Below are 19,382 nucleotides of genomic sequence, written 5' to 3'. Positions count from 1 at the left end.
GCCAGTATGAGAAAAAATTAAAAATAATAATAATGTATGCACTCACTAACTGTAATTCGCTCTGGATAAGAGCGTCTGCTAAATGACTAAAAATGTAAATGAGTCTTTCTTTCTCTATTCCTCCCTCTCTCTTTTTCTCTGTCTCTCTCACTCCCTCTCTCTCTCTCTCTCTCGCTCTCTCACTGTGTCTGTCTCTCCCTCTCCCTCTCCCATATCTCTGGAGAAAGCCTTGGTGGTGCTTCCTGTGTCTGGTTGGTGACATCATAATCCCTCACCTGTCTGTCTGTCTGTCTGTCTGTCTGTCTGTCGTTCTGTCTGTCTGTCTGTCAGACAGCTATTGGTTCATCACCAAGGAAACAGCCAGCAAGTCAGTCAGCCAGTCTCTGCATCCTAAATGGCACCCTATCCCCTATCTAGTGCACAACTTTTGACAAGGTTCCATAGGGCTCTGGTCAAAAATAGAACACCATATAAGGAATAAGGTGTCATTTGGGACGTAGCCATTGACTGCTGGTGGGCTTATCCTCATCAAGCTTTATTCAGACAGAATCAGACTATTTTTTAAGGTGCTACCTACACACACATACACACACACACACACTTATAGAGTTTAAATAAGGGACAGACTGAGGAAACGATACCGCTGTTTATCAATGTATTTGTTATCCCGTTAAAATGCGGAAGCCAGCGTCCTCATATTTGTGGGTTGCTATGGTTACAGAGCGTCTATATTGTGGTTTTGGTTATTAAGTGGGATATTCTATGGAAGCTTTGATCAAAGGTTTAAGGTATTGTAGTGATTTGGGGGGGAACAGTCTGAGTGAGACTTGAACCAGCAATCATGCACCAGCTGTGCCATAGAGGTCCAGACCTCTTGGTAGAGATACTACACTCAAATGGCATACCTTCCAAATGGCATCCTATTTCCTATACTGTGCATAGGTCCAAATTAAATAACTTCATTTGTTGAACTTCAACAAATACATTTGATTACCCCCCCCCCCAAAAAAATAAATAAATAATGAATTTAAAAAAATCCCACATTTCATGGAACAGGAGTCCGTTAAAGAAAGGAAACTGTTATGTTGAAGAAAAAACACAGACTGTCTTTGTCTTAGCATAGAGGCTACTCAGCATTACTGATTACATTACACACACACCCCAAGGTGAGGAGAAAAGTCGATTTCTCTCTGTCTCCTCTTGGCTTCCAGGGACAATAGCAGGATTAGAGGTGAATAGAGAAACTCTTCTATGATACATAATACCTTATTTAACAACTGTTACTAACTGATTTAGAACTCAGAGTTTATGATATTTTGGTTAATATTGTTATGCGTTTAACTAACTTGTTCATGTCTTTCTCCTTTCCCCCTAAACACTCTCTCTCTCTCTCTCTCTCTCTCTCTCTCTCTCTCTCTCTCTCTCTCTCTCTCTCTCTCTCTCTCTCTCTCTCTCTCTCTCTCTCTCTCTCTCTCTCCCCATAGCCAAGTCATAGACACACGAGTTTATATTCGTTCAGTGTTCCTCTGTTTTTTAAATGACACAGCGAAATGGAAATGTTCTCCCTCTCTCAGATCCCTTACAGATCACAGTTAAGCCTGTGAAAACCTGAGATAGGCTTTTAGTAGACACAGACACACATGCAGACACAGACCCCTCTCCCTTGACACTCCCAGGAACGTGTATGTATGTAGTGTCACTCCAAAGATGTCCCGTCTTTGAATGCAGCCCTTGCTCGTGTCTTAGGGCATTAGTGCGTGCAGTCGTGTTCCCTCGATAATGTTAGTGAAACGAGCACTAACGCCCTGAACCAGAGCTAGTGGTATCTCGGCGGTGACACATGGCACTCTCCTCATTATGCAACTATTGAACCAGGGAATAGCACCATATTCCTTTACAGTGCAAACATTTATACCTGGTTAAAAGTAGTACTTAAGTCAAAATACTTTAAAATACTACTTAAGTCGTTTTTTTGACTATCTGTACTTTACTTTTTATATTTTTAACAACTTCTACTTTTACTTCACTACATTCCTAAAGAAAATAATGTACTTTTTACTCCATACATTTTTCCTGACACCAAATTGTACTCCTTACATTTTGAGTGCTTAGCAGGACAGGAAAATGGTACAATTTACGCACTTATCATCTCTACTACCTCTGATCTGGCGGACTCATTAAACACACATGCTTAGTTTGTAAATGATGTCTGAGTGTTGGAGTGTGCCCCTGGCTATCCATAAATAAAAAATAAATAAAAGAGAATGGTGCCTTCTGGTTTGCTTAATATAAGGAGTTTGAGTATATTTAAAACCAAATACTTTTAGACTTTTACTAGAGTAGTATTTTACCGGGTGACTTTCACTTTTACTTGAGCAATTTTCTATTAAGGTATCTTTGCTTTTACTCAAGTATGACAATTGGGTACTTTTTCCACCACTGGCAGAATATAGGGAATATGATGCCATTTGGGAGGCACCCTCTGTCTCCGCGGGGTGATTCTCACGGTCGGATGCAATCCATTGGCTACAGCCGTTGAGCTGAGTGGGTTTCTCTCAAAGACATCTGAAGTCAACTGCTATTTTCTCTCTTTTCTCCTCAGTCGATATACGAAATACATTTTAGGAACCAAAGGAATTACAACAAAGATTTGACGATTTCAACCAACTCAATGTCATTATTAAGTATCCTATAATGTAATCATCTGTATTAATTTGAGGTTTAATTGAAGTTTTGTGGATAAGCTGTAGACGTGAATGTGCTGTGAAGCTATTAGGCTAGTTGTCTAACTGGTTCGCTGCGCTCTGTGCGAGGTTGTTTAAATTTAGACAGGGGTGCGCAGCGTGAGGACTTGCGCGCTTCGAGAGCAGTTGACTGTTCACACTCGCCGAAGTTGGTGTTCTTCGGTCGGACGGAAAAGGAAAACTCCAAATAATATTTGATTCAGTGTTTTTCAAGGAACGTTCGTTATTTTCCCTTTTACCTTTGAATGATGTGTGAAATGTAGCTGGAATGAACCGGAGTGATTAATCCTGGAACAGAGGCAGAAGGAGAGAGAGGGATATTTCACCAGTGGTTTGGTAAGCACTTCTCCCAGAACATGAAGGAGAAAAGTCGGGATCAGAGCTTTTCTGATTCCAGGGAACTAGACGGGTCTTATGATCCGCTCACAGGTAAGTAAATCATAATTTTCATTTTCGTTTGGAGTAATAATTGCAATGGATAGAAATGGGAAACTGTATGCTATTTAAAGTATGTTTGGTTTTGTTAGTTTGCTGACCTGGCTTTTGGTAGGCTATCTTCTTTGGTCTCTGGATATGACGAACGTATTACATTATTAAGATACAAAGTAGGTTAATTTAATATTTTAATAATCATGATGCAAATAATGTGATTCATTTGGTGGCCCATCAATGACTGAAAGCAACCTATTCTTTGGTAGCCTAACTGCATGGAAACTGCGTGCTGTATGCACAAAGCAAAGTGGAGGACAATCAAATCTGTGCCTTCAAACTGAAATAATCGGACAGAACGGACAGTAATAAACTTCTCTCCCCATAGCGGGTTTTAAATGAAGTGACACAGCGCGTGCCGGGTGGCCTGATTTGATGAGTCAGCTGCGGCGGTCCTGGTTTAACCGTCCGACTCCATCCCCAGTCCCCGCGCGGCCGTTTGACCGTGGAGAAGTTATAGAGTGGGCGGTAGAAATGGAAGCCTCCAATATGGATAATTTCCCTGCCTAGTCATACATTCTGCCGGCCCTCGCGCCACCGACAACCGACCAAGGTCACCGTTAAGGGCGCCCTGGGATAATGGCACGGGCGCGCAGTGAATGAGGCGTCTAATCACGGTTGATTGTAGGGGGTTGTTTCTAACGAATGATGAACAGTATATTGTTGGTTAGCGGACGAGGGCTGCATCTCAATAGTCTAAAGTAGCTCCTTCATTTGTAATGAAAGATATTGAAAGAGGGGAAAACATGTAGACTGAGGTCTGAGGTATTCTCTCGAGACAGAAGGTTTGCTTTTCGGGAATGTATCAATGATCCAGGCTTACATTGCTCCAAGGTCGGGGATTTCGGAGACTAGGTCTGAGGTGCTGAAGCAAGCCTATTCATGTGGCGCTCTCCATGGTCCTGAACATAGAACATATAATCCATTCTATTTCTATGGTCCCTGTTGTGTTTGGAGTTTGGTCTGTTTGAATGGGAGAGAGGCGGGATTGGTTGTTCCTTCCTTCCTTCCTTCCTTCCTTCCTTCCTTCCTTCCTTCCTTCCTTCCTTCCTTCCTTCCTTCCTTCCTTCCTTCCTTCCTTCCTTCCTTCCTTCCTTCCTTCAGTCTGTCCGTCCGTCCGTCCGTCCTTCCTTCCTTGAGTTCCTTCCATCCTTCCTTGATTTCCTTCCTTTCTTTCGTCCTCTGTTGGTTGCGTTGGTGGAAGTGGTATGTTTATAACTCAACCATCCCTCTCACTTATTAGGGGACATTTAAGGAAAGGAGATGAGGAAAGGAAGCTAATTAAACCAAGGGAATATTGTCTCACAGCCCTTGGCTCCCTATGAGTGTGATCCAATGGCAGACACATTTGTCATTCCAATGTCACAATTTGAGGTGCCTGTCTCAGTCTGTTATCAACTGTCATCTGATGTTTGAATTTTCCACCTCCCAACTGTTGTTTTAGTGTTCTTCCCTTGACTGGGTCTGCTTCCCAAATGGCACCCTATTTCCTATATAGTGCACTACTTTTAGGTCAAAAGTAGTGCACTATGTAGGGAATAGGGTGCCATTTGGGGGCACAGCCTGGGAAGATAAAAGTATCATTTCAGATAAGGAGGGAGCAGCCAGCTTTTGGTTGCAGACAGACTCATAATACTTGTTATATTTAATGCTCTCTGTGTGTGTGTGTGTGTGTGTGTGTGTGTGTGTCTGCTCCGATAACTCTAGTATTTTGTTCTCTCTGACAGATTGTCAAACAGCTCCCGAAATACTTATATTCTCACTCCACAAAAAGCTCTGATAACACAATAATTATTTGATCATTTACAGGAGTGTTAGACAGCGGGTGCATCCCAAATGGCACCCTAATCCCTATTGAGTGCACAGGGCCCTGGTCAAAAGTAGTACACTATGTAGGGAATTTGGATGGCAGATTTTAATATGATGATAATCTGGTCCCCGATCTGTTTGTGCTCATGTTTGGCATGACAGTTCCGTAATGAGTTGGAAGAGAGCAGAAGAAGAGTTTATTTCCAAAACGCTATATCCACCAATTTTTCACATTTGTGTTTTTCCATCAGAAATGATTGCTTATGGGTACCTTCATGTGTGTGTAAAATATTACTGTTCTCAGATTTTGTATTAATCGATTTTATGTCGATGTGTTTGAAAATGTGTTTTTTGTTTTTGCTAAATGTGTTTTTTGTTTAGCTGGAAAGGAATGTTTGCATCCTGTATATTTGACTGTGATAGGTAGTTGTCTCTCCTAGCTATCTTAATAAGATGAATGCACTAACTGTAAGTCGCTCTGGAAAGAGCATCTGCTAAATTACTAAAAAGTCAAACGTAAATCTTTTGCATACAGATCTCATATTACTGTATTTAATTATTTTTGTAATTAAATATATATATGTTGATGTCACAAATGTTTCATTTGTATAGTTCTTTATTAAAAATAGTTATTTGTTACATTTGACTGTGTAAAACCTAGCAGTACTACTTATTTCTCTGAGAGTGGGGCAGATATATAGGATTTTGCAATGGAACAATCTCTGAAATGAAACCATCAAGTGATCGATTTCAAACAATTACTTGTCTGTCATTCAACAAACCCATGCCATGATTAGATAGTGAAAAAACACACCAATCTCCTTCATAAGTTCTTTAAACAACAAAAGCAAATTTACCAACATTTCTGAACATGGATATTCAGCGTTTCGGAATGAAACTCTTCAGAAACAGACTGCCACCAAGGCCAGTTCATGATGCATCTATGGGTTGGGATTTAAGATAGATGGATGGATGGATGGATGGATGAGGGAGGGAGGGAGGGAGGGAGGGATGGGTGGATGGATGGATGGATGAGGGAGGGAGGGAGGGATGGATGGTTGAATAGATGAGTGAAAGATGGATGGTTGAATAGATGAGTGAAAGATGGATGAATGAATGGATTCATGAGTGAAAGATGGGTGGTTGAATAGATGACTGAAAGATGGATGATTGAATAGATGACTGAAAGATGGATGGATGAATGGATACATGAGTGAAAGATGGGTGGTTGAATAGATGAGTGAAAGATTGCATGACTGAATATCCTCCCTCTATTTCTCCAAGGCCTAAACATGCTACATACATGAATGTGTGTGTGTGTGTGTGTGTGTGTTCCTTCATCCACTTCTTGCATGTGTGTGTCTTGCATCCCTTATCAAGAACTTTAGGCGCATAATTAAAACAAATATGAATAATTAAAAAGTGATATAAAGAGATCATCATGAGAACATGTGTGTTTTATTATCCTTGTGGGGACCAAACAACTGATTTCCTTTCAAAGTCCCATTGTCCCTAACCCCAAACACTAAACCTAACCCTAACCCTTAACCCCTAACCCTTAACCCCTAACCCTAACTCCTAACCCTAACCCTAACCTAACCCCTAAGCCTAAAATTGTCATTTTCCTTGTGGGGACTGGCGAAATGTCCCCACTTGGATAGTAAAACCAAACACACACACACACACACACACACACACACACACACACACACACACACTGACTAAGACCTCTCCAGGAATCCCATTGATTACCAGCGAGGAAGATTTCTGTGGTGTTAAGAGTTGTTTCATTTACCGTGGGAAAGAGAGGAGCGATTAAAGCTTAAAGGGTTATGAAGGCAACTAGCTCTCACAGTCTCACATCAGAATTAGACCTTCATCCATGTTTCTCAGAATTCTTAAGGTTAGACATTAACTCAGAATTCTTAAGGTTAGACATTAACTCAGAATTCTTAAGGTTAGGCATTAACTCAGAATTCTTAAGGTTAGGCATTAAATCCGAATGGTTAAGGTAAGGGTTAAGGTTTGCGATAGGCTTAGAATTAGACGTTCATCCATGTTATTCAAACGTTGAGGTGTTTAAGGTTAAGTTTTGGCATTACCTCCGAATTCTTAAGGTTAGGCATTAACTTCGAATGGTTGAGGTAAGGGTTAAGGTTTGGGATATGCTAGAGCAAAACAACCGAGGTGTTGGTGAGAGTCTCACCTTTCCACAGAGGGGTCATAGTAGCGTGTAGCCCAAACTGTTTGGAAACTACAGACAGGAGTCGGCTGTACCGACTTCAGACAAGTCCAAAGACGCTTGTGGGGGTCGTAGAGCAAAATGGAGAAAATCTTTCCATAGAGTGGTTTGTAGGCCAAACCGTTTGGACACTACAGACGATTTTGTGAGAAGACCGATTTTCGGGATGTCTCATGGTCAGACAAGCATCGTTCTAGCTCTGTCACCTTTCACCGCAGATGTGGAAATGTTACACAGGCGGATGAGGTGGATTGAGACGCATCCAATGCAAAAAAAAACAGACATCTCTAGCTTAAAATGCTAACTAGATTTCCGTGTGTAAGGTAAGTGTGTGTGTGTGTGTGTGTGTGTCAGTGTACTGTGTGTGGTTTACAGTTCAGAACGTTGGGACCACAGGCCACTTAGGAGCTGTCAATCACACTGCAGCACAGCAGCTGGCCTGTTATGGAAAAACAAACAGAGGTACACACACACACGTATGAACATACACACACACGTATGAACACACACACACACGTATGAACACACACACACATGCAACAATGCATGTGCGGACACACACACACACACACACACACACACACACACACACACACACACACACACACACACACACACACACACACACACACACACACACACACACACACACACACACACACATTTTGGAGAAAAAGAGAATTCGTAGTAATAGTCCCGTGTAGCTCAGTTGGTAGAGCATTGCGCTTGCAACGCCCGGGTTGTGGGTTCGATTCCCACGGGGGACCAGTATGAAAAAAAATGTATGCACTCACTAACTGTAATTCGCTCAGGATAAGAGCGTCTGCTAAATGACGTAAATGTAATAAAGAAATGCTGTTTAGCCTCTCTGATCTTTAACTCCACTTCAGATAATCCCCTGTTTAAACCATGAAAAGAGAGAGAGCCAGAGAGGGAGAGGGAGAGGGAGAGAAGGAAAGAGAGGGAGCCAGAGAGAGAGAGGGAGAGAAGGAAAGAGAGGGAGCCAGAGAGAGAGAGGGAGAGAAGGAAAGAGAGGGAGCCAGAGAGAGAGAGGGAGAGAAGGAAAGAGAGGGAGAGAAGGAAAGAGAGGGAGCCAGAGAGAGAGAGGGAGAGAAGGAAAGAGAGGGAGCCAGAGAGAGAGAGGGAGAGAAGGAAAGAGAGAGAGCCAGAGAGAGAGAGAGGGAGAGAAGGAAAGAGAGGGAGCCAGAGAGAGAGAGGGAGAGAAGGAAAGAGAGAGAGAGAGAGGGAGAGAAGGAAAGAGAGGGAGCCAGAGAGAGAGAGGGAGAGAAGGAAAGAGAGGGAGCCAGAGAGAGAGAGGGAGAGGGAGAGAAGGAAAGAGAGGGAGCCAGAGAGAGAGAGGGAGAGAAGGAAAGAGAGAGAGCCAGAGAGAGAGAGGGAGAGAAGGAAAGAGAGGGAGAGAGTTTAGCCTCTCTGAACTCCGCTCCATATAATCCCCATGTTTAAACCATGTTAGATCAGGGAGGCTATCACTCCTCTCATCCTGTCTCTGTGTGTGTTCTATCTCTCCTCTTGTTCATCTCCTGTCTCTTTTCCACCACACTGAGCCTTGGCCATGTCGAGGTCATTTGGCCACAGTTCAATCCCTCCATTCAGGGCAGATGGTATTGGCTCTGTGTGCGTGTGTGTGTGTGTGTGTGTGTTTGTGTCCATCGGCTGCATCAATTACACAAGCCTCACTTTCATTATTTGTTACACAACATTGATCGTTATACAACTGGGAGGGTTGTGTTCATTAGGCACCAGACGGACGAAAACACACTGAAACAGGGAGGGATATACCTAGACTTGTCCAATGAGAAACGCTCATTTTTCATTTTTACGTTCCAAAAAGTTTTTGTTGTTGCGTGCCCTGATGAACACAACCCTGGCAAGCTTGACCAAACAGTTCAAACTCACTCTTAGGTCATGATTTTTATTTTAGCTGCTGTCCTGATTGTCCCTCATCTGTTCCTGTAGGACTGACTTCAATAGTCCCCTGTTCTTGATTAGGCCCCTGACCATGTGACCCGGAAAACTCAGGGTCTAAATTATGATCATTGACTTCAAGGGGACTGTAGGTATACAGTACACTGTGTGTGTGTGTGTGTGTGTGTGTGTGTGTGTGTGTGTGTGTGCATGTGTGCGCAATTACAGTTATTTAACCGTACTGCTTAGTGACATCATAATGAAACACGCGTCTCATCATAAACCTGTTCTAGTTATTAATGTACAGGGTGTGTCCCAAACGGCACCCTATTCCCTATTTAGTGCACTACCATTGACCAGGTCCCATAGTGCCCTGGTCAAAAGTAGTGCACTGTATAGGGAATAGGGTGCCATTTGGGAGTGGGACAAACCCAGGTGTTCTCTTTTGGAGCTGAGGTTTTCTGGTTCAACATTGCCACAATGTAGCTCAACGCTCCCACCTTGTGGAAGAAATGACACATAACATCACCTTGAGTCTGGAGACCTGCATGGCTCAGCAGATGGCAACACTGTCTATCAGAGATCAATATGTATCAAGCTTCTCAGAGTAGGAGTGCTGATCTAGGATCAGGTCCCCCCCCCCCGTCCATATACTCATATTAATGATGATCTAAAAGACAAAACTGATTATAGATCAGTACTCCTACTCTCAGAGGCTTTGTGGCAACATGCCCAGGTCCTTCCTGTCCATATAGTCTTGTTGATTATGATCTAACAAAGGCTTAACTGATCATAGACAAGCACTGATACAGCTTGATACATACAGACCCAGATTATACAATATGCCTGAGGTAGAACAACCTTATTGGCATTAATAAAGTATGTTGTTCCCCTCTGTGTTGTTGTAGGAGCTTGATGTGGAACATAATCAATTCACCACTACACACTGATCTAAGGCCTGTTTTACCGTTCCCCCTCTAATGGTTCAGATATGATGAGGTGAAAGTGATCCCATGTAGTGATGGATGCAGTGACGAGGACAATGCACTTTGTGTTGGTTGGCCTTTAAACCGGTCGGTGTGGATTGTGAGGTTTCCATGGCGAAGATCATCAACACTAATTCGCCAGAGGAGAGAGAAGAGAGGAGAGAGGAGAGAGGAAAGAGAAGAGAGGAGAGAGGAGAGGGGAGAGGGGAGAGAGGAGAGAGGAGAGAGGAGAGAGGAAAGAGAAGAGAGGAGAGAGGAGAGGGGAGAGGGGAGAGAGGAGAGAGGAGAGAGGAGAGAGAAGAGGAGAGAGGAGAGAGGAGAGAGGAGAGAGGAGAGGAGAAAGGAGAGGAGAGAGGAGAGAGGTAGAAGAGGAAAAAAAGGAAAGTGAGAGAGAAAGAGAGAAAGAGAAACATTGGGAGGAAGAAAGAAGAGAAGAAAGAGAGAACATAACAATGAGACTGTCTTCTTTTCTTTTCTGACCCTTGACCTCTTGAGTGTGACGCTCGGAGGTCTCCTGCAGATACAGATCTAGGATCAGCTTCCCCTCATCCAATCCTAACCTTAACCATTAGTGGGGAAAATGCAAAACTGACCCAAGATTAGCACCTAAGGGCAACTTCACTTTGGATGTGACAGATGGAGGAACACTGAGTGGTTCGGAGTAGAGTGAAGTTGCCCCTAGAGACACTGATCTTGGGTCAGTTTTGCATTTAGCCAACTAATGGTTAAGGTTTTGATTGGGGGACAGGAATCTGATCCTAGAACTGTACCTAGAGATAACTTCACCCAGAGAGAGAGCGAGAAAGTGAGAAAGAGATTGACAAAGAGAGAGAGAAAGAGACGAAAGAGAGACACGGAAGACAGGAACAGAGGAAGAGAGAAAGATCCAGAGAGAGGAAGCCTTGGGGAGAGGACACAGTTTCCTCTTTAAGACCAGATCGCAACAAGTGGATCCGATTTGAACAAGCTCTCCAGGACCTGAGAGAGAGAAGGAGAGAGGTAGAGAGAGGGAGTGAGAGAGTCAGAGAGGGAGCGCGAGAGAGAGAGAGAGAGAGAGAGAGAGAGAGAGAGCAGGAGAGAGGGAGGGAGATACATCGGAAGATAATATGTTTCGTCGCTGCTCATCTTGACCCAGACCCATATGGAGATCCAGTCCTAACAGAGCTCTCTGTAGAGGAAGAGGAACTGAACTCCTTGAAAATAGGATTACAAACCCTGGACTACAACAGACCTGGGATTGTAGAACCTCAACTACAGAACCCATAGAACCACATAGAACCTTAACCATAGGACCACAACCACAGGGAACTGCAACCTTACGACCATAACCTTAAACCTGCAACTACAGAATCATAACCAACAATCGCAACCTTATAACCATAACCACAGAACGGAAACCTAACGACCACAACCATAGTACCTTAGGACCAGAACCTTGGGAAAAGAACCTTGGGAAAAGAACCTTGGGAAAAGAACCTTCAGAAAAGAACCTTGGGAAAAGAACCTTGGGAAAAGAACCTTGGGAAAAGAACCTTAGGAAAATAACCTTAGGACCTCAACCACAGAACCGTAACCTTTTGACCACAACCAGAACACGGTCAGGATGGGCCATCGCAGAAGAAGGTGCAAGAGAAGACTCCTCAGGGTGGCCAGATACCTCCACCGCTGGCTCACTGGGACCCTGGTAGAAGGTACTGTAAGGAGATGGGGGGGAAGTACACCAGGACTACGTCCAAAATTGCACCCTATTCCCTATGTAGTGCGCTACTTTTGACCAGGGTCCATTTGGCTCTGGTCAAAATAAGTGCACTATATAGGGAATAGGGTGCCAATTGTGGCGCAGTCAGGGTGGAAAAGAGGTATTGGTGGAGGTTTTGTGGCGTAGTTATCATGACTCAGTGGGACTCTGATAGAAGGTACTGTAGGGGAAGGGTTTCCCAAACTTGGTCCTGGGCCCCCCCTGGGTGCACGCTCTGGTTTTTGCCCTAGCACTACACAGCCTGTACCGAGTTTGGGAAACCCCTGCAGTAGGGGAAGGGGTTAAATATGTAGAGATGAAGCTGCTGTTCCTGATAAACTAGTAACTAGGACTAGGTCCAAGATGCAGGAATAGACACACTACTGTTTGCTACAAAATGGTGACTGTAGACCCGTCTGAATAGGTGAGTAGCTGTGTGGTTGGGTTGAATCAGGATTCTTGTGGAGAGGTCTTGCCGCAGGCCTCAAAGATAAATTCTTATAGAAGACCAGAGAGTTCAATCGAGTACAGGCTTAACTGAATGACAACAGAGATGGAATACAATATGGCATTTTATTAAATAGTTTGGGGGTAGGCCTCGTCTCAGAGGAATGCTCCTCAGAGCCAGATGCTGATGACAGGTTGCCCTATGCTGGGCAGCAGGCATCGAAACCCCACCCGCTTGGAGAACCGGGTTCTGATGACTGGCCTTCAGGTTATTATGCTGGTGGTGGTGGGGAGGTGGAAGGTTGTTGGAAGACTGTTGCTGCAAAACATCAAGTGAGAGACAAGGGGTGAGTTGACATATACTGTAAATACTCTCTGAGATTTATGCCCGTTGGTTGACAGAAAGCGAAGTGATTATTGCACGAGTGAGCACATAGGTTAATCAGCAAGCGGGGTGGGATTGCCTTAGTGTGCCTTGCTCATTGGCTGAAGTTAATAGGTGAATGACATTCCGCCCGCTTGTTAATGGTAAAGAGGAGGAGACGTGACAGTGTCCTGATGAGGTACCATTATTAACACTACCATATAAATACCTGCTTTGCTGATGAGGTAACATGGACACTCCCATATCAGTACCTGCTATGCTGATACAGAAACATGGACACTCCCATATCAGTACCTGCTATGCTGATACAGAAACATGGACACTCCCATATCAGTACCTGCTATGCTGATACAGAAACATGGACACTACCATATAAATACCTGCTATGCTGATACAGAAACATGGACACTCATTTATAAATACCTGCTATGCTGATGAGGTATCATTAAAAACACTACCCTATTACATACACTATATATACTAAAGTATGTGGACACCCCTTCAAATTAGTGGATTCTGCTATTTCAGCCACACCCGTTGCTGACAGGTGTATACAATCGAGCACACAGCCATGCAATCTCCATAGACAGACATTGGCAGTAGAATGGCCTTACTGAAGAGCTCAGTGACTTTCAACGTCGCATCGTCATAGGATGCCACCTTTCCAGTCAGCTTGTCACATTTCTGCCCTGCTAGAGCTGCCCCGGTGATCTGTAAGTGCTGTTATTGGGAAGTGTAAACATCTAGGAGTGTGCTCGTAGTGCATAAAAATCCTCTGTCCTCGGTTGCAACACTCACTACCGAGTTCTAAACTGCCTTCCCAGAAGAGTGGAGGTTGTTATAACAAGGGGGGACCAACTCCATATTAATGCCCATGATTTTGGAATGAGATGTTCGACCAGCAGGCGTCCACATACTTTTGGTCATGTAGTGTACCTGCAATGTTGATGAGTGAGATAGGAAGCGATGTGAATTATAGAGTTTACTAAATGAATGAAATGACAATCCATTCAGACAGGCCTCACTGATTGAACTTTTCTAACTACATTTGAGTGATTGATTATTGATAAATGGTATTGATGAATCCCTTATGAGTGAAGCATCATAGCATTGGACTGGGTTTATGAAGAGCTTGTCATGATATCTCACTATACCTGCATCCCAAATGGCACCCTACTCCCTATATGGTACACTACCTGGTCAAAAGTAGTACACTATATAGGGAATAGGGTGCCATTTGGGACAAATCCTGGTTCTCATGCCAAGACACCACTCAGAGATTCTGTCAGATGACTGAATTCAGCATGATCAAATGTAACTTAAGCTTCAATATTCCGTTTGAAAGCGATTAATGGTAAAAAGCAACAACACCAAAACATCCTCTGTGTGAAGATAGAGAATGATGATGTCACAAAGAATAAAGAATAGAAATCTACAAGATACAGTGGAATGAATATTTTTATTTACATTATCCAATAAGAATGTATCTTTCAGTAAGGCTCCTTCAACAACTACAGAAACAATAGCAACATAACATGCTCCCTGCTTTTTTGATAGTCTTACTATTTGTGTCAGATGGAACTGTGAAAACACACACACACACACACACACAAACACAGTTAAAACACGGGTACCTAAAACGCCATGTGACAAACTGATACACACACACACACACAGCTACTGAACCATGAGAAAGGATGCAGACAGGAAAGTACCCTCCTGTGTTTACACCTCTGTCAGGTTACCATGAAGACGGCTGTTCTTTTCGGAACCCTCCGCTCTGTAGATGGAACCTGACAACCACGGCTGGTTACTGGTGGCCTGGCCTTTCTGATGCCACGTTGAAAGTCACTGAGCTCTTCAGTAAGGCCATTCTACTGCCAATGTTTGTCTATGGAGATTGCAAGAGAGGGAGAGGGAGAGGGAGAGAGAGAGAGAGAGAGAGAGAGAGAGAGAGAGAGAGAGAGAGAGAGAGAGAGAGAGAGAGAGAGAGAGAGAGAGAGAGAGAGAGAGAGAGAGAGAGAGAGAGAGAGAGAGAGAGAGAGAGAGAGAGAGAGAGAGAGTGATAGAGAGAGGAGAGAGAGAGAGAGATTGAGAGAAAGCGAGAGAGAGAGAGAAAGAGGCAGTGATAGAGAGAGAGAGACAGAGCGAGAGAGAGAGAGAGAGAGAGAGAGAGAGAGAGAGAGAGAGAGAGAGAGAGAGAGAGAGAGAGAGAGAGAGAGAGAGATTGAGAGAAAGTGTGAGAGAGAGAAAGAGGGAGTGATAGAGAGAGAGAGAGAGACAGAGAGAGAGAGAGACAGACAGAGAGAGAGAGAGAGAGAGAGACAGACAGACAGACAGACAGACAGAGACAGAGAGACAGACAGAGAGAGAGAGAGAGAGAGAGAGAGAGAGAGAGAGAGAGAGAGAGAGAGAGAGAGAGAGAGAGAGAGAGAGAGAGAGAGAGAGAGAGAGAGAGAGAGAGAAAGAGAGATTGAGAGAAAGTGTGAGAGAGAGAAAGAGCCATAGAGGGTCAATGCAAGTTTATGTCACTACGTATGTGTATCCTAACTGGTACTTTGCCACTTTAAACACTAGAGACCACTAACTGCTAAAACACTGTAACTCGGCAACTCTCTCTCTCTCTCTCTCTCTCTGTATCTTATATTAAGCACACCAGACGGCACAATGTTCTTCTCTCTCTCTCAATTCAATTTCAATTTAAGGACTTTATTGGCATGGGAAACGTGTGTTAACATTGCCAAAGCAAGTGAAGTAGATAGTAAACAAAAGTGAAATCAACAATAAATATTAACAGTAAACATTACACTCAGAAGTTTCAAAAGAATAAAGACATTTCAAATGTCATATTATGTATATATACAGTGTCTCTATAACCTCTCTCTCTGTCTAAGAGACTATAACCTAAAGCCAGATCAGCAAACTAACTATCTAGATGGAATAATTATTACTTTAACGTGTGTGTGCGATTTGCGTCCATTCTATGGGGTCGTGCCACCCTGCTCTAATCTGTGCTGTGATTGGTTACTTCCAGGTAACCCAGCGTCCAACCACAGCAAACGAACTATAAAACAGAGGTTCCTCAAGCTGCTGCCCTGCTGTCGCTCCAGAACCGCCCCCTCACTCAGTCAAAGCAAGTGCTCATTTGCATAACTCCACCCCTTCCTCCGTTCCGCTGCCCCCACCGAGCCCTTGCTAAACAAGTGGAATAGGCAGTGATGGAAACAGTTAACCGCTAACCGCTACAGAGAAGAGTTGCCGTGTTGGATAGCTTTAGCCAGCTAGCTAACATAAATAGCATTCCTCTCTTTTTGAGTCAGATTGTTGCTAAATTAGATGCATTAGCTAGCTAAGTAAGTGAAAGGTAAACCAAGGAGAATAAAAATTATATAAAAAATATAGCTATCTCTCTCTCGCTCTCTGCCGCTTCTCCTTGATAAAAAATAAGAGTTACAAAGTTAACTACTCAATCAGTAGTGCTAGCTAGCTGCAGTGGTGGGAAAAGTAACCAGTTGTCATACTTGAGTAAAAGTAAAGATACCTTAATAGAAAATGACTCAAGTAAAGTGAAAGTCACCCAGTAAAATACTACTTGAGTAAAAGTCTAAAAGTATTTGGTTTTAAATATACTTAAGTATCAAAAGTAAATGTAATTGCTAAAGTATACTTAAGCATCAAAAATAAAAGTACAAGTATTAGTCATTTCAAATTCCTTATATTAAGCACACCAGATGGCACAATGTTCTTATTTTATTTATTTACCGATAGCCAGGGGCACAAGCCAACACTCAGACATAATTTACAAATGAAGCATGTGTGTTTAGTGAGTCCGTCAGATCAGAGGCAGTAGGGATGACCAGGGATGTTCTCTTAATATGTGCGTGAATCTGAAAATGTTCCTGTCCTGCTAAGCATTCAAAATGTAACCAGTCCTTTTGGGACAGGGAACTTAGTATAACTGTCTACTGGTAACAGAGGACTGAGTATCACTGTCTACTGGTAACAGAGAACTGAGTATCACTGTCTACTGGTAACAGAGAACTGAGTATCACCGTCTACTGGTAACAGAGAACTGAGTATCACTGTCTACTGGTAACAGAGGACTGAGTATCACCGTCTACTGGTAACAGATAACTGAGTATCACTGTCTACTGGTAACAGAGGACTGAGTATCACTGTCTACTGGTAACAGAGAACTGAGTATCGCTGTCTACTGGTAACAGAGAACTGAGTATCACTGTCTACTGGTACAGACAACTGAGTATCACTGTCTACTGGTAACAGAGAACTGAGTATCACTGTCTACTGGTAACAGAGAACTGAGTATCACTGTCTACTGGTACAGACAACTGAGTATCACTGTCTACTGGTAACAGAGAACTGAATATCACTGTCTACTGGTAACAGAGGACTGAGTATCACTGTCTACTGGTAACAGAGAACTGAGTATCGCTGTCTACTGGTAACAGAGAACTGAGTATCACTGTCTACTGGTACAGACAACTGAGTATCACTGTCTACTGGTAACAGAGAACTGAGTATCGCTGTCTACTGGTAACAGAGAACTGAATATAACTGTCTACTGGTAACAGAGAACTGAGTATCACTGTCTACTGGTAACAGAGGACTGAGTATCACTGTCTACTGGTAACAGAGAACTGAGTATCGCTGTCTACTGGTAACAGAGAACTGAGTATCACTGTCTACTGGTAACAGAGGACTGAGTATCACTGTCTACTGGTAACAGAGAACTGAGTATCGCTGTCTACTGGTAACAGAGGACTGAGTATCACTGTACTGGTAACAGAGAACTGAGTATCACTGTCTACTGGTAACAGACAACTGAGTATCACTGTCTACTGGTAACAGACAACTGAGTATCGCTGTCTACTGGTAACAGACAACTGAGTATCGCTGTCTACTGGTAACAGAGGACTGAGTATCACTGTCTACTGGTAACAGATAACTGAGTATCACTGTCTACTGGTAACAGAGAACTGAGTATCACTGTCTCTCCTTCTATCTTTATCTCTTTCACTTCTTCTTTTCTCTTCCTCTCTCTCTCACAAAAATAAGTAGTTACTAAGCATAATAACCATGCCCTCCCTCCCTCCCTCCCTCCCTCCCTCCCTCCCTCCCTCCCTCCCTCCCTCCCCCCTCCCTCCCTCCCTCCCTCCCTCCCTCCCTCCCTCCCTCCCTCCTACAGACAGTGTAGTGGAGGATGGGGAGTTATCTACAGTGTGTTATAGACCAGAGGGGTTGGACCAGCTACTACAACAGACTAAGTTCACCAGGAGAGAACTACAGATCCTCTACAGGGGCTTCAAGAATGTACGTCTCTCCCTGAGGACTCACTGTCTCTTCTCTCTCTCTCTCTCTCTCTCTCTCTCTCTCTCTCTGTCTCTCTCTCTCTCTCTCTCTCTCTCTCTCTCTCTCTCTCTCTCTCTCTCTCTCTCCAATTCAATTCCAATTCCTTTATTGGCATGAAAAACAATTTGTACATACTGCCAAAGCAGTATAGTGGTACAGCATTTCAGTAAATATAGTGCAATGCAATGGATGATGGTTACACTATGTCTTACTTGTCAGTAATATACAATTTAAATGCTTCAAGGAATTAATGGTCATGGGATGTCCCTCAGGCTATGGCAATCGTATACAGTACCAGTCAAAAGTTTGGACACACCTACTCATTCAAGGGTTTGTCTTTATTTTTTAAAACTATTTTCTACATTGTAGAATAATAGTGAAGACATCAAAACTATGAAATAACACATATGGAATATGTAGTAACCAAAAAAGTGTTAAACAAATCAAAATATATTTTATATTTGAGATTCTTCAAAGTAGCCACCTGTCACGCTCGTCTAAGGAGGAGGACCAATGCGCAGCGTTGAAGGTGAACATATTTATATTTATTAGGGTATGATCACACGATCAAAATAACAGACGAAAACGTGATGTCTCTGGTTACATAAACAAACCAAATAAGAACAAGAAACCACAAACACAAAGTGAAAGACAGACAGTTAAATATGGCTCCCAATCAGAGACAACCAGCTGACACTCGTTGCCTCTGATTGGGAGTCACTCAGGCCAACATAGAAATACAAACATAGAATTACACACCCTGGCTCAACATAACAGTGTCCCCAGAGCCAGGGCGTGACAGTACCCCCTAAAGGCGCGGACTCCGACCGCGCCAACTAAATACCACAGGGAGGGACCGGGTGGGCACTCCGCCTTGGCGGCGGATCCGGCTCGGGCCTGATCCCCACTCCCTCTCCAACCCCCCAAAGTACCCCTGGTCCGGTCTGGCCCCGCTGGCCGGAGCTGGACTGCACACTGATGGAGCGGATTGCTCTAGCTCCGGCGTAACGCATCTGACCGGTGCCGGACCAGGCACCAGTGGAACAGGCACGGGCCGTGCCGGACCGACGACGCACACCACTGGCTTGGTGTGGGGAACAGGCACGGGCCGTGCTGGACTGACGACGCACACCACTGGCTTGGTGTGGGGAGCAGGAGCGGGCCGGACAGGGCTGACGAAACACACCACTGACTTGGTGCGGGGAGCAGGCCGGGCCGAGCTGGCGACACGCACCGTAGACTTGGT

General features: G+C 43.8%; 1 protein-coding gene across 3 annotated transcripts in view; it reads left to right on the top strand.

The window, feature by feature from the left end:
• The first annotated feature begins 2,535 nt into the window (after positions 1 to 2,535).
• Positions 2,536 to 19,382, top strand: part of LOC121534277 (Kv channel-interacting protein 2) — a 22,453-nt gene continuing 5,606 nt past the window's right edge. The window contains exons 1-3 of one of the 3 annotated variants that reach the window (XM_045205265.1): positions 2,536 to 3,173; positions 15,801 to 15,899; positions 17,973 to 18,097. In XM_045205265.1, the coding sequence (XP_045061200.1) occupies positions 3,101 to 3,173; positions 15,801 to 15,899; positions 17,973 to 18,097 (297 nt within the window). In that variant the 5' untranslated portion in view covers positions 2,536 to 3,100. Of the gene's footprint in view, positions 3,174 to 10,955; positions 11,888 to 15,800; positions 15,900 to 17,972; positions 18,098 to 19,382 lie in introns of those variants that run through there. The other 2 variants (XM_045205267.1, XM_045205266.1) reach the window with 2 other exon arrangements.

Source organism: Coregonus clupeaformis, chromosome 20 (genome assembly GCF_020615455.1).
Source record: "Coregonus clupeaformis isolate EN_2021a chromosome 20, ASM2061545v1, whole genome shotgun sequence".
Classification (NCBI taxonomy): Eukaryota; Metazoa; Chordata; class Actinopteri; order Salmoniformes; family Salmonidae; genus Coregonus; species Coregonus clupeaformis.
The sequence above is the reverse complement of the archived record's forward strand: the minus strand, read 5'-3'. Positions and strand labels throughout refer to the sequence as shown.